Raw genomic sequence first — 14,853 nt, forward strand, 5'->3', positions numbered from 1 at the left:
TAATTCTTTGTGTGGATGAGGGCAAAGAGTGAGAGTGTGTGATACTTCAGGGAGAGAATGAGGAATGTATGTTAGAATCTGATTCCATCGTGCATCAAAACGGCAACATTTTTGCTGATTGTGCAAGGACCTAATTGTCTCATCAAATCGTTTGAATCCACGTCAGATAGTTACCGTTACACGTAGAATTTCTCGGTTACATTTCACGGAAGAACTGTTACAGGGTCCTTTTGCTCACACGGAGAGAATCGATGAGGGCCGCGTTGTTAATTTCTAATGGTGAGGGGGCACCAGGTCAATTTCGTAAATGGTTAGGGATCGGGGAGGGATTTTACTCTTTTTTTTTTAATCATGGGATCAAATTAAACTTGAGATCTTTCATTGAACCCAAAAAAAAGTCATACTTACAGATTCCATCATATTAGGAAATTATATCCCAAAAAACAAAACAAAACACCCATTATATTTTTGTGTGTAAATATTTTGTATTTGAATGTCTTCTTGTGGTGTCTTAGGCCCCGTTTAGTTTATGTCCGTATCTATTAGAGATAGATGGTGTTTACCCAAAAAAATAAAAGATACGGTGGCATATGTACACTGTTTATTTATTGAAATATAAAATTTTAATAAATACAATCACACACAGATATACATAAAAAAACATATATTTAATGTTATTTTTTTAAATGATGACACTAAAACACAATTTATAAAACATAAACTTTTTTAATTTTGTCCTCGGCTGTTTTTTAAAATTTTAATCTTGTCTTTTATCCTAACACTCATAACCTCCTCTTCTTATCCCTTCATTAGTTCCTACCTTTCTTCTATCCCTGCCTTCTCCTTTTGCTATTTTCGTCGTTGGTATCGCCATTGTCTCCCTTCTTTGTCCGCATCTCCTCCTCTCTCCAACCTTCTCTCTCTCCCCCCTTCACCGATGCTTTTGCCTCTCTCTCAACGTTGTGGTCGTCGCCGTCGTCGTGTATTTGGCCACCTCTCTTCGTTCTAGGGCAGTTAAAATAGGCAAAATCCATTGGATTAGCCCATTTACCCATTTAAATAGGCGGACTTTGCCTCTAAAATTAAGCCCGTTTAAATTTTGGGCTAAACAGATTGAGTCCAATTAACCCAAAAAAAATGACGGATTAAACGGGTTAGTCCACGAGCTAAACAGGTAGTCCGTTTATTTTTTTAAAAAAGTTGCACTTTCAGCTGATATTTCTCCTTACCCGACCCAAAAATTTGACCAATCAACTAAGAAAATACGGTTTATTTAAGGTTTTGGACCTAAAAGTGATAATTTTTTGACAAAATATTTTTTAAAAAATAAAATAAAAGGGTAAATGGGCCAACCCATTTAACCCATCGGGCTTACCATAAATGGTCTAGACTGATAAATTATGGCCCGCGAAGGAAGCAGGTTTAAACGGGTCGGGCTAGCCCATTTGACAGCCTTACTTCTTCCTTTGCTTGCGTCGATGCATCCTTCACCTCGCCTCCAGATCTGTATTATGTCCTCTTTTGCCAGATTCATTTACCACTACTACCTCTCCAAATTTGCAGAACCATCACTGTCGCTGCCTCTTTCAGAATCGCAGAACTCCTCACTTTGCATATACTAGAACCATCACTGATACTGCTTCTACCAGAACCACCACTACTACCTCTGAAAATCGCAGAACTGCCGATGTCACTTTTACCAGAATCGCTGGCGCCGCCTGTACCAGAAATGCCTCCACCATTATATTCTGCCAGATCTATTTTTTTACTTCCACCTCTATTCTTAACTACTATATCTCCTCCCTTGATTTTTTGTTTTTTAACAGAAAAATAAAAATTATATATTTATTTTTTTTATTTAATTGAATCTTGATTTGTGTTTCTCAGATCTTATATTGTTTTGATTGAAATTTTTTATTAATTTAAGAGTTGTTAATGGTAATAGAGAAGTGGTGGTGGTAGTGATTGTTTAGATGGCGATAGAGAAGAAATAGGGTGGTGGTATTTTGTGATAAGAATAATATTGATATTTTTATGTGGTTGTAATTTATTTTCTATCTCTGTACTTAGTTACCAAATAACATAAAAATTGTGTCTTATTATGTTTATGTCTTCAGTGTACATGTATTTGTGTCTATGTCTCAGTCCATTCATGAACCAAACATAGCCTAATGAATTGGATGTGTTTGGGGGCCTTTTAGGAGGAAAACGCAAAAAAAAAAAAAAAAAAAACTTGTATCTATATTTCATTATGTTGGTGTGAATTGAATTTTGACCAAAAATTTATTTGAGGCGAGCATGATAGGAAAGATCTATTAGATGAAGTTAGTGTCATATTTGACCTAAGGGTGTTGTGTTGAGCATTAAGAGCAAAAGAGAAGAAAGTCTAAAAAAAAGGATTCTAGATCCATATACATGGTAATTAACGAATCCAAAGTTCGATTAGTTACAACAATAAGAGTCAAAGTAACAAGACTTTATGGTTCCATATTAACTATGGGGATTTATTTCTTGATTTATCGACAACAGTTGGAATGAAACATTGAGATCTTCTAAATAAGTCCATAAAATGCAAATTAAGACTTGGTGTGAAGTAACAAGTAAACTAAGGTGGTAATCAAGTTGGATTGGTTTACTAGTTAATTTACTAGTCTGCTTATATAAATTTCAGAAATTTGAAGTTTGTATTATGTATGTAGTAATTTATTGGCCAATAACAAACTCTTAAATAGAACTTTGATTGATGAGAATGAGTTCTTAGTCTTTTAAGATGAAAAATACAGTAAAAAACTAAAAAAAAAAAAAGTAACTTTAGATAATGGTATAAGATATATTAATATGAGTGGTAGTCGAAAAAGCAGTAAATACTTAAAATGTACGGAAGAAGTGATGGATAGATTTTAGAAAAAAGTGAAGACCGACAAAAATATAAGTTAATCATAATTAAAATATGTTAAAATATAAAATGTGATCCTATAAAATAACTATAATGAATGTGGAGTGATTTACTTGAACACCAAATAGAAGCAGGATATGGATGAATTTTTTGGAGGTTAAATTTAAGTATGAACGTGGAGATAATTACTTAGTGACTAAAAAATAAGATTCAATATTAAAGACAATTGCCTATAAATAGAAGAATCAAGGATTAATGAAGAATTTTTATTATGCAACTCACTTGCACATTGAAATTTTAAAAAATTTTCAGTCACACTGATGTCAAGAACAACAATAAAATGCAAGTATATATAAATGTTTAAAAGACATTTTTTTTTTTTATCTTTGTTAATTCCATTTTATTTTCAGTTTTTTCTTCTTGTCAATTCTTTAGGTTCTATTCTTCGTTTAGCCATTCATTTTTCAATATCCAAACATTTAGTTTATCTTCAATTTTAGTTTTATTTTAAATTACATGTTTGACTTTTATTTTTCATAAGAACACTTTAGAATTTTTTTGTAAGATCTCATTCAGTCAATAACATAATATTTATATTCATTTTGTACTATTTTAAAATTTATTTCGATATCCATAATTGATAAATTTTTTAAAGTTGAATTTTAAAAAAAAATATATCTGTTTTCTAAATTAAAATATTGATACAAAACTTAGTTGATATCTTTTTAAAAACAAAAAACTCAAAATTCAAGCCAATTACGTTAATATCGTTATTCAACTATGTTGTTCTAAATCAAGTGGCTGAGCATCCACATTAGTGTTTTCCAAACTAAGATTAAAAATATTGAAAATGCTATTTGTCTTTTAAATTTTAGTTTTTAGTGAGTTTTTAAATTTAATAATATATTATTTTAATTTTTTATACTTATTTTTACAGTACTGATTATTTAAAAAATTCAAAAAAATATTTATTATTTATTTTCTCTCTTTTTTAAAAAAAAAAACTGAATAAAGAATAATTTTTAAAAAATATCTAATTATACTGTAAAAATATCTGGTCAACATAGACTCCACAACATGCTTAGTCATTAAGTACAACTGCTCATTATTAATTTATCATGTTACCGCGTAAAAGCTTGGACAAGATCATGACCATGTCTCTCTCCCATCTTAGAGCATGGTCGGTCTTTTCCATATACAATTGATCAACTCAATTCTCGTCCATTCTCAATTCAGTACCCCAAAAAAAGAAATGCAGATATATTGATATGGTATGTTTAATATTCAACAAAATTTTTAAATATCTCACATTACATTTGCATCCAACAAAAATCATGTTCCTGTTAATTCGATACACCCCTCCAATTAGATTTGTTATTTGCACCCTGCAATAATATCTTTTAATTCAAACAAATTTCACTCGCATTTTGCGTCTGACCGAAAACAAAATAGTTAAAGCTTACATTAAATACATAATGCTTCGCGTTAAGAAAAGTAAACTGATAAAGAAAATATTTTGGTAATATTCTCATCTGGAATAATAAATTCCAACTACCAACAAAAAATAGAAGATAACATAACATTAATATCTATACATGTAACAATATAATTAGGTAAAGCGTCTAATTCAATTATTAATTGTCTCGATAGTACGACAGAAAACACTCGCATAAACGACACGATTTCTAGCAAAATAACGCGTTAAACGGCGAGTGTTAGGGTCGTGATTCGTGAAGTTAAATAGTTAATTAATCTCTTCAATTTCTTGTTCGACCCATTTGACAAGGCATTGCACTTTCCTCAATCACCATTTTTCACAAAACACTTCTCAACTACCATACCCCACAACACCATAACACATTCTAACTAACAATTAAGTACGAAAAAACAAAAAAGATAGCAGCTTTCTAGTTTCTAGAGCTGGATCTCCATTGAATTCTTCTGTTGAGAGAGGATTTTGTTTCTGGGTTTTCTTGATCTTTCCAAAGGGTATCAGCTTCTGTGTGCTAGCATTGATCACTGGTACCAGAATAGGCAAAAATCGTTGCTTTTTAGTCCCTTGATGATCTTTGAGATGTGGGGAGATAATGGAGTTCCTGCTGATTCTTTCTATCAAATTCGCCCTGAGTGCATCAACGATGTTCCCGTTTCAAGATTTAAGATCAAGGTCTGTTCCCTCCTTTTGGGATTCCTTTTTTTATTTTTTAAATTTGGTATTGATGAAGAACTAATATTATTAGGTAGTTGGAAAATTTGTGCTGGGATTTTTATGAGCAATGCACGTGGGTATGAATTTGAAACGGTTATATGAATGTATTAAGTCATTTGAGCTGTATTGAGCTGGATCAGTTACTTGTTCATTTGGAATTTAAGATGATTGAAAACCATACACTCGGATAAAGATGTTGAGTGGGTTGTCAACAATGGTTGTGATAATGGTGTTTTTATCCATATAGCTTTCATGTATAACCAAAACTCTATCTAATAGCTTAAGCTTTTTGAATAAATGGTTTCACGACATATAGTTCCATGCCTTAGGGGTATATTCATTTAACTATTTGTTATTTATTAATACTACATATGGACTAGACTGCTAGTTTTAATAGGTTGATTGCTTTGCTGATAAGATTAAAACTTTTCTTTTAAAAAAAAATGTAAAAGAAAGTTGAATTTGAGTGTGATACCCTTGGTAATTTGTAATGGATCATGACAAGACAAACACAAAATTATTGTCCTTGTTGGGTTTCATTCTTGTGAGACATTAAATAACAAATGAACTACATGATTCTGCAACTGGATACAAAGTCATACTCTATGTATATTTTGATTGCCAATCTTGATACACTGATATGATTTTCTTTTGTTTTTTACTTGTCTTTCCAGCCCGGTAAAACACTGAGTCCAAGAAAATGGCATGCTGCTTTTACTGAAGAAGGATATCTGGATATAGGAAAGATTCTAAGGCGAATCTACAGAGGGGTAAGTCCATATTTTTAGTTAAAATGCTTGTTCACTGTACTATGCTTAAGATATGAAATTACGATCCCCTCCTACTTTCAGTTATATTATGTCTGGTGCTATAGGAAGCTATAGCTGGTAAGAAAAACATGGGGTATTTCTCTTTTTATGCAAGTTAGGTTGGACTAACCATATAATATAGTTGAAAACTTTTATTTCCTGTTTTAGTTTTCTTTAGAATATGAGATCCTATTACTATGGCTGGCATTGCAGTGTGTACATCAATCTAAGTATCAGTTTTCTTCTTACATAAATCCGTGTTCATTCATGAAGGACAGACAGATGATAGTGATAGAAAATTCGTTTCCCAATGTCTGGTTTTCTTCATATTGAATTTTTTCTTCCTTCATGATCATGAGTGTGCATGTAACAGGTGATCATATATTCATATTACTATTTCTTTTATTTTGGCTAAAATCTTCATCAACATAGGTTTGCTTTGTGCACAATCAAAAGAAACGAACAGGTATTTCTCTTTATATGCGACTAGGGGGGTTGTTTCTTACTTTAAAATGTTTATTGAATCAGGGAATCCATCCATCAATTAGGGGAGAAGTTTGGGAATTTCTACTTGGTTGTTATGATCCAAAGAGTACATTTGATGAACGAGAACAAATAAGACAGCGTCGTAGGTAATCAAGTTTTCCCATTTCATGATTATATTTGATAAGACTTCTTTTTGTTAACCTTTATTATAATCACAGTATCCTAAAAATATAAAATATTTATGAAAATGGAATGTCTATAATGTCACTGAGTCACTGTAGGCTTGATATGCCTCAAAAAGATGGGAATAATTGCTTCCACACCCTTCATTCAGGGACAACACAATAATACTTATGATTTGAAACTGTCATTTCTGACTTTTAAATATAACAAATCATTACCCGAGCATCAATTATATGTTTTTATTGTCAGGTTAGAATATGCTAGATGGAAGGAAGAATGTCGCCAAATGTTTCCTTTTGTTGGAAGTGGTAGATATATTTCATCTCCTGTAATTACCGATGATGGTCAACCGATTCAAGATCCATCAGTTCTTCTGGAATCAAATCCAGACAAGGGATTGGTTTTAGTTCCTCAAGATAATTATAGGTCTTCAAGCATAGATGCCAGAAATAATTTAGAAAAGGTGACAGACAAGAGAGTAATCCAGTGGCTGTTAACTCTTCATCAAATAGGTTTGTGAATCATTCTTACTATCTTTTGTGTTTCTGTCATTAGGTACTACTTATGTTTTAGGCATTCAAAGTTAAGTTTTAAGATGAAACATTCCCAGCAATTATTTTCTGCATGAAATGCGTTATACAAATGCTATAGCTACCTTAGTTGCCCTTTATTTTGATTTCTTTTAATATAAAATTGTATCACTGTAATATGATTCACATGGTGGCTGACCATTTTCGTGCACAAACTCATTTAGGTCTTGACGTGATTCGCACTGATAGGACATTGGTCTTTTATGAGAAGCAAGAGAACTTGTCAAAATTATGGGATATTCTTGCAGTTTATGCTTGGCTAGATAAAGATGTTGGCTATGGTCAAGGTGAGTTTTTATACAAGTGGGCCACTTGAATCTCACTTATTTGATTCTTATTTTATTATTATTATTATTATTATTATTATTATTATTATTATTATTATTATATAGAGAGCAATATTATATTTTGATATTCCTATTGATTTAAGTTTGAAGATCACAGAAGATCCTATTCCTATCCCAGTATTAGTGATAATTTCATGTAACTGCTTTTTATTTTTCTTTTATATTTGAAAAGTTTATTGACCCTGTACTTTTAACTGATTCAATTTGGAACAGGGATGAGTGACCTATGCTCACCTATGATAATTCTTCTTGAGGATGAAGCAGATGCATTTTGGTGCTTTGAGCGTCTAATGCGCAGACTTGTATGTACCTTTTCTCTATGCTCTATTTTATGACCAACTTCTTTTCAGAGTTTTCTATGTGAACATTTGGTGAAAAGACTGAAAATAAATAAATGAGTGTTTGATTAGTAGATTTTCCCTCTAACATGTCTGATTAATGTACCTGATATGTGTTATTGAATTTTTAAAGCGAGGTAATTTCAAGTGCACTGATCGTTCTGTTGGAGTGGAGACTCAACTAAGTAACTTGGCTTCAATTACTCAAGTATTAGATCCAAAACTTCATAAACATTTAGGTATTTTCTTGAAATGCGAGTCCTGTACTTTATTTACTGTCCAATTCACAATAGAATTTTTTTGAACTTTTGATGTGTCATTGTTATGTTAACAAATAATTAATGAAAAATGTATTGTTATGACTATAAGTTGTTAACGGATGTTTCTTGTTATGCTGTCTTCTGAAAACAGAGCAACTAGGTGGAGGTGATTATCTGTTTGCTTTTCGGATGCTAATGGTTCAGTTTCGTCGAGAATTTTCCTTTTGTGATTCACTATACCTTTGGGAGGTGTGTTTAGCTTCAGTTGTATTTTCGAAATATATCGTCTTATATTTCTTGAACAGAACTCTTAAGTTGCTTTGAGGGGTGTGCAACCCTTATATTTATTCCATTAAAACTGTTTATAGAATAAGGATCCCTTTAGTTTGAAGAAGACATCTTAGGAATCTATGTAACATGATGATTGACAACTAATTACTTGACATTTTTAACAGATGATGTGGGCTCTAGAGTATGATCCTGATTTGTTTTGGATGTACGAGGATGCTCAGAGAGCTCCTACAAGCGCCGAGAGCTCTAGAGGGAAGGTGAAGTCAATTAGACAATGTGGAAAGTATGAGCGAGAAAATATGAGAACAGGGGCAAAGAACTCCGAAACTCCTCTTCCCATATCGATTTTCCTTGCTGCTAGTGTGTTGAAAGATAAAAGTTCAAAGCTACTACATGAAGCACGGGGTCTGGATGATGTTGTGAAGGTTAGTCTTGGGACATATTTGTTTAACTCATTTGTTCACATTGAAAGCTGTCTTAAGAGAATCTATATTTTATCATTTTATATTGAGCAAGGACCTATTATTCTTTAACAAATTTTCTTCTCTATATATATAGTAATGAATTCCTCTTTGGTTCTCTGGTTAATTCTTTTCAGATTTTGAATGACATGACTGGAAATCTAGATGCTAAAAAGGCTTGTTCCGGGGCTATGAAACTTCATAAAAAATATTTGAGAAAGGTAATTTGATCTCTTACACTATTTTACGGCCCTTACTTCGATTTTGATACACTATCATCCATACCTCTATTTTTAAGGCTTTTAATTGAGTGGTTGAGACAAACAATTTTTGCTGGACGTAACACAATATGTTTGGATGTCTCGGGGGTACTAAGAATGTATCAAAATTATATTCTGACATTATGCTCGTCTCTTTTAGATAAATTACATTATGCTCGTCTCTTTTAGATAAATTTCATTATGCATGTCCCCTCAATACAAGTATTTTGCAATTTTGCTGCAGGCCAAGAAAACGTAAGACTGAATATATCCAATTATTTTTTTCTCACTGATCAAGCGAGGTGTTGCTTCCTGCAATGTAACTTGTATTCATGGAGACAATAATGGAGTCCACCAAATTTGGACTGGAGTTACAAGATTAAAAAGAAGGATCCAAGTATACATCCATCAAAACTCTTGAGGGATAATTGTTGTATTGTGACATAATTTCATTTTTTGAAAATATTCTTGTGTAAAAGAACAAGATTGTATGTGGGACTGAGATTGTAATTTGTAGTGTGCAATATATTTGTTGCAAAAAGAAAGAAAAGTAATCAAAAATTCAAAAATACAGGAAATAGTTATCTGTGTTAGCCTTCAATTTCTGATATTTCTCTTTGTCCAGTGGTTAGTTTCTTTGAATAAAAATTTATCATTTCTACTTCTCAATCAGCTTCTTTTGAAAGGAGAATGCCTGGGACACTCGATTTTTTAGGGTTCATATAGCAACCTTTGGACACAAATTTGTGTTGGTCTAGCAGTTAGCTTACTAATCTACTTAAAAGTTTTGGAATTTGAATTCTGTCTTGTGTATCTAGCAATTTATTAGCTAGCAAATAGCAACAAATCTTTAAATGAAGCTCAAAGTGCGGCAGATTAGTCGTTGGCCTGCCGCCTGCCAGGTCGGGGATACCAGGGTAAGAAACAAAAAGAGACCGAAGGTAGTAGCAGCACAGGCAAAGACAATTGGAAGAAGGAATAAAAACGAAAAATAATGAAATTACTTCATTTTAATTCTATTATTTTAACAACTGTTCCAATTCTCCAGATACTATTTTATTTAAATCCAATTCAAGTCAATTACATTCAGGTTAATTCAAATCATTTCCAACCATAATCATGCGATCAAATCTATAATGAGACTAAGATATAATAGGGTGATATATATTACTTTTATGTATATTATTTTTGTATAATCGGTGTTTTTAGTATTAAAAATGATTCAAAAAAATAAAATTATCTTTTATACTAGAAAAAAATAATTTAATTTTGATACGCACGTTGTTAATGTAAAGTTGTTTTAATTTATATTTGCATCTAATTCATCTAATTATGATGTAAGCAAAAGTAATAATTATTTTTTATATTAATAGCATGAATGGTTATTTAGAAAAATAGATCTGATTGGATGATTGCAAAAAACATTTTACATTATTAGTGAATCAAAATTAAACTCTAAAAATAATATGAAAAAGTTATTTGAATCTCATTTTGATAATCTGATCCACTATATAACTAAAAAGTAATAAAAAAAACAAAAAGTAACATACACTAAACATATCGTCACACAACAAAAGGTCCATCTAATTGTGTAATAATATATGTATGTACTAGTCATAAGTCAAGCACTGAACGTCAAAGTTCACATTTCGTTTTCTTAACACAAACACACTGAATTACTTCGTCATCATCCTCACATTGTTAGCTATCTTCCCCGTTCGGTTTGTTTGTATGGTTCTTTAATGAGACCAATACAACCCCTGAAGAAGCATAAAAAAATAAAGCATATTGAAGTGTTCCAATGAGACAAAAAAGGTGCATGTTAGTGCGTCGTGTATGCATGCATATTAATAAGGTCAGAATAAACGTTCGGTCATGGCGAAGAACGACAAGAATGCGATGATGGTGACAGCAAGGAAACTGATCGGAGAAGACTTGATGCGTGAGGAACCATTAGAAGGAGTAGTTGGAGGGAGTGCACACTCTTCACCATTGAAGTAAACCTTCGTTGGGAATGCATCTCTTCTGATGTTGAATTTCTTGGCATGCTTCTTCTTGAAGGACAGCACGGATTGCTGCTTCCCCGGCACGTGTGGGTCACCGATGCGGCTTCCGTTGGTGAGTCCCACCAAATAGTTCAAACCCTTAAATCCTTGAAGGAAGACGGTTCTAAGGCCTGGGATTCTGGTTCCGTTGAAGGAGTAAACTTCATCGAAATCTCTGAAAGAATTGTTGTGGAACTGAAGAGCAGTGAACCAATCATCGAAGGCGTAGCGCTCCCAGTTGAAAAGCGTGATCCTTGCTGTCCATCCAGTTTTGTAGTCGGAGTTGACGTGCCAGTTGATGCTAACGGGACAGTTATCGCCGCAAGGCATCCGTTTGGGAATCTTGAAATGCTTCATCTTGGCCCACGCTTTCATCTTGGCGGTTCTGTTAACAAACGGAACGAGAAGCGCGTCGGGTGGAATAAGCATGGGTGGTGCCTTTGCGTTGCATTGCTGGTAACCGTCACAACCGCCACAAGCGCAAGTGTTGCAGGGGATGGCGGATTCGTTGTAGAATGCAGAGAATGAGACGCAGCACCTTGTTTTCTGAGGCTGTGGCTTTGTCATGTTGCAAACGATGTGCCAACTTGCGACGGCGGTGTGAATAGCCTGGAGACCTGATGGGTCAGGGTACTCTGCGGGGTCCACTCTGACCGGTGGGCCGCACTTGTAGTGGGGGTTGATGACGCCGTCGATCTTCCATTTCATGGGTGGTGTGAGTGCTGTTCTGTTGTTATCTGGTGGAATCTTGAAAACTTGGAGCTGGAACATTGACCTGGCTTGGTTCCTATCCATCACAGGTGATAGCACTGTGCCATTCCTGCAGCACCATGGTAGCTTCCCCACCTTTTCATCGTCTTTTCTCTCAGAAGGAAGATCAGAGATAATGGGCCTCTTCTCGCAATTGGCGACTTGGGTGAAATCAAAGTCCCTGTAGTACTGGCCTGCAGGGCCATACAAGCATTCCGAAGGGTCCTTGACGCGCGCGAAGGCACCTTTCATGCTGTAGATGAACTCGCCCCTCTGCCATTCCCACGTGAGGTTCCAGTGGTCCAGCCGCCCCAACGGGTGGTTGTTTTGGATGGTCACCTCAGCATAGTAGCTCGTCTGGTAAGCTTGTAGAACGTCGTATGAAATGGTTAAATCCCCTTTGCCACGTGATGGGTACTTTGTCTTCTTAAGTGCCAATGCCTTCGCTTTAGGGTCTTTTCTACAACACACTATCATTGTTGACCCTGCATCATGCATCCACAAACATACACAATCATTTCAAATCTTGTTTCATCATAATAAGCCAAATTTTGCTAGTTTACAGAAAATTAAATTAATAAACAATTTAATGGTCTTAGGCATGGGGGACATACCTCTGCGAGAAGAGGCGGGACACTTGAAGCCACTATTGATAAGCTTAATGGTCTTAGGCATAGGGGTGGCGCCATCACCAAGACCGAACTGTGATCCTTTCATTCCAACTCTCACCGACATTTGAGTAAAATCATTAGCCGTCAAGATCGCAGTCTTTAGATCCACCATTGGGTTTCCGGCGATCGTGGTGCCGTTCCCTACGGCAGCCGGGAAGTCCTCGGCGTCGATGGGGACGGCGCCGTCCATGGAAACCAATATTTCTCGGTGTTGGAACCCAATGTACATCCTCCAGCCCTTCACCTCCTCGTCACCGACGTTTGTAATCGTGGCTTGGGACGTGAAGGCATATGCTTGATTTGACTTGTTCTTCACGAATGGGTATTCCTTCTCGCGTGATATCAGCGTGTATGTTAGGAACACGCCATTGCAGACCTGCAGTTCTGCTGGTGGAGGCGGAGGAGCTGGAATTACCTCAACGTCGGTCGCTGGTGCAGCTGTGGTCACGACGGCCCCCTTGACAGGCTTGGCCTTTTTGACGGCGACCCCGTCTGCATCATCTGTAGCCGCAGCTGCTGCTTTTCCAGCCGCGGCGCCGTCTGCATCATCTGCAGCCTCAGCTGCTGCTTTTCCAGCCGCGGCTCCTGCTTTTCCAGCTGCGGCTGGCTTGTCATCCTCAACCGCGACTAAAGCCGTGGTGGGATTATTGTTTGCCTTGGCTGCCGCGATGTCAGCCGCGGCTTTATCGTCGATATCGGCCTCCCCGTCTTCAGTCGCGGCGGGCTTGTCAGCCGCCCCCACAACTGCAGCCTTGGCTGGTTTGCCAATCTTGGCTTCCGCGGCTGTATTATCTAAATTGGTCTCCTCGTCTGCCAATGCGGCCGGCTTGGTTTTGCCGGCGTTAGCACCGGCTGCATTTTGTCCTTGAGAAGGACCAAAGCTCAAAAAGAGAAACAGGAATATCAAGAGTAGGGTTGTGTACGTGGAAGCTGCTTTCCTTTTAGCAACTTCCATCGTTCTCCTTAAAATATCTGATCAATGTTTTTTTTTTATTTTATTGTGGGCTAGGATGAAGAGAGGTGGTGATAATAGCGGCAATGATGGTTATAGGAAAATATCGCCGCCGGAGACGGCGAAGCCGAGTGGGAAAGGTTAGGAAGTGAATAAGGAAAACGGTTAATATATGAATTTAGGAGAACCTTGTGATGGTGGAGCTTTGTGCCGCTGGTTTTTGCGGTTGTTTCGGAGAACAGGCCGGTATTGTGAATGTGATATTTTTGGTAAAAAAAATAAAGATTGCACGCTATGCATGCATGGTATTAGTGGGTGAGAAAATCTAGCGTATAATATATATGTGGATTATTAACAGGTTGATAAGGAACAGGGTCCTATTAAATGAGGTGAACATATAAATGTGTATCTTTAAAACGACATGAGTAAAGCCTAAATATGGAAGTTTATGTTTTTTTCGTCTATCTATATATGTAAAATGGTGTAGAAAACGTTAATTCGGGTGAAGCGGAAATTTGTGTGCAATGTAACTAATAGGTTGTAAATAATTTAATTTCAAACCATCAACTTTGGTGTTCTTTTCTTTTCGTTTTTTTTTTTAATCAACGGCTGTCAAATTTGGCAGTTTGTTATAATACTTTGTCTTTTGGTTTTATTGTCTATTTTTGGGTAGGCAGCTCCTATTCTTATTACAGACTCGGTGGGTACAAATGTTCAATTGGTTAAAACGGTTTACCACTCTCCTTGAGCGAATGGAGTATAGTATTATTAAAAACTAATTAAACTAATTTTCCAAGCTAAAGTATTTGTTACATGATAAGGTGACAGTTTTGTCGGTTAGTTAGTTAGGTGTTCACTTGGTCGTAAAGAAAACTAATTCAAGTAGAAGTTTTATGTTATTGAGTTTTATATTTTCCTGCTACCCAAAATATAATTACTTTCAAAAAGCATTTGTTTTCAAATTTTATAAAATTTATTCTCAATATCGATTATTTAAGAATAATATTATTTACATATATTTGTTAAACTTTGGTCAAAACATTTTCGAATATCAACCATTCCCGAAAGAGTTGAAATTTCAAGAGTTGTGCTGTAAAAAATTCAAGATAATTTTGTTTTGTAACGGGTTAAGAATGGAAGATTGAAAATTCCTCAGATAAAACAATACTAAAATATTTCTTTATAATTAGTGCTATATATTATTTGCATTATTACGCACATAAGGATATATTTTATTTTTAATTTAATAAATACTATGCGAGAATCACATGTTACGGAACAAAGAAGGAAATTTCTGAAAAATAC

At 35.1% G+C, this 14,853-nt stretch overlaps 2 protein-coding genes across 2 annotated transcripts; one reads left to right on the forward strand and one right to left on the reverse strand.

The window, feature by feature from the left end:
* Positions 1-4,034: 4,034 nt before the first annotated feature.
* On the forward strand, positions 4,035-9,731 carry LOC112771363 (uncharacterized). The gene is made up of 11 exons (XM_025816086.3): positions 4,035-5,063; positions 5,780-5,875; positions 6,443-6,546; positions 6,833-7,095; positions 7,338-7,460; positions 7,734-7,822; positions 7,992-8,097; positions 8,270-8,367; positions 8,574-8,834; positions 9,008-9,091; positions 9,375-9,731. Exons 1-11 carry the CDS (start codon positions 4,959-4,961, stop codon positions 9,387-9,389), a joined length of 1,344 nt encoding a protein of 447 aa, XP_025671871.1. The 5' UTR covers positions 4,035-4,958; the 3' UTR covers positions 9,390-9,731.
* Positions 9,732-10,690: 959 nt separating this feature from the next.
* Positions 10,691-13,868, reverse strand: LOC112772953 (COBRA-like protein 10). Its single transcript, XM_025817978.3, has 2 exons — positions 12,540-13,868; positions 10,691-12,410 (listed from the first exon to the last, which is right to left on the reverse strand). The coding sequence occupies exons 1-2, from the start codon at positions 13,549-13,551 to the stop codon at positions 10,987-10,989; spliced, it is 2,436 nt and encodes an 811-aa protein (XP_025673763.1). The 5' UTR covers positions 13,552-13,868; the 3' UTR covers positions 10,691-10,986.
* Positions 13,869-14,853: the final 985 nt, after the last annotated feature.

Source organism: Arachis hypogaea, chromosome 18 (genome assembly GCF_003086295.3).
Source record: "Arachis hypogaea cultivar Tifrunner chromosome 18, arahy.Tifrunner.gnm2.J5K5, whole genome shotgun sequence".
NCBI lineage: Eukaryota > Viridiplantae > Streptophyta > Magnoliopsida > Fabales > Fabaceae > Arachis > Arachis hypogaea.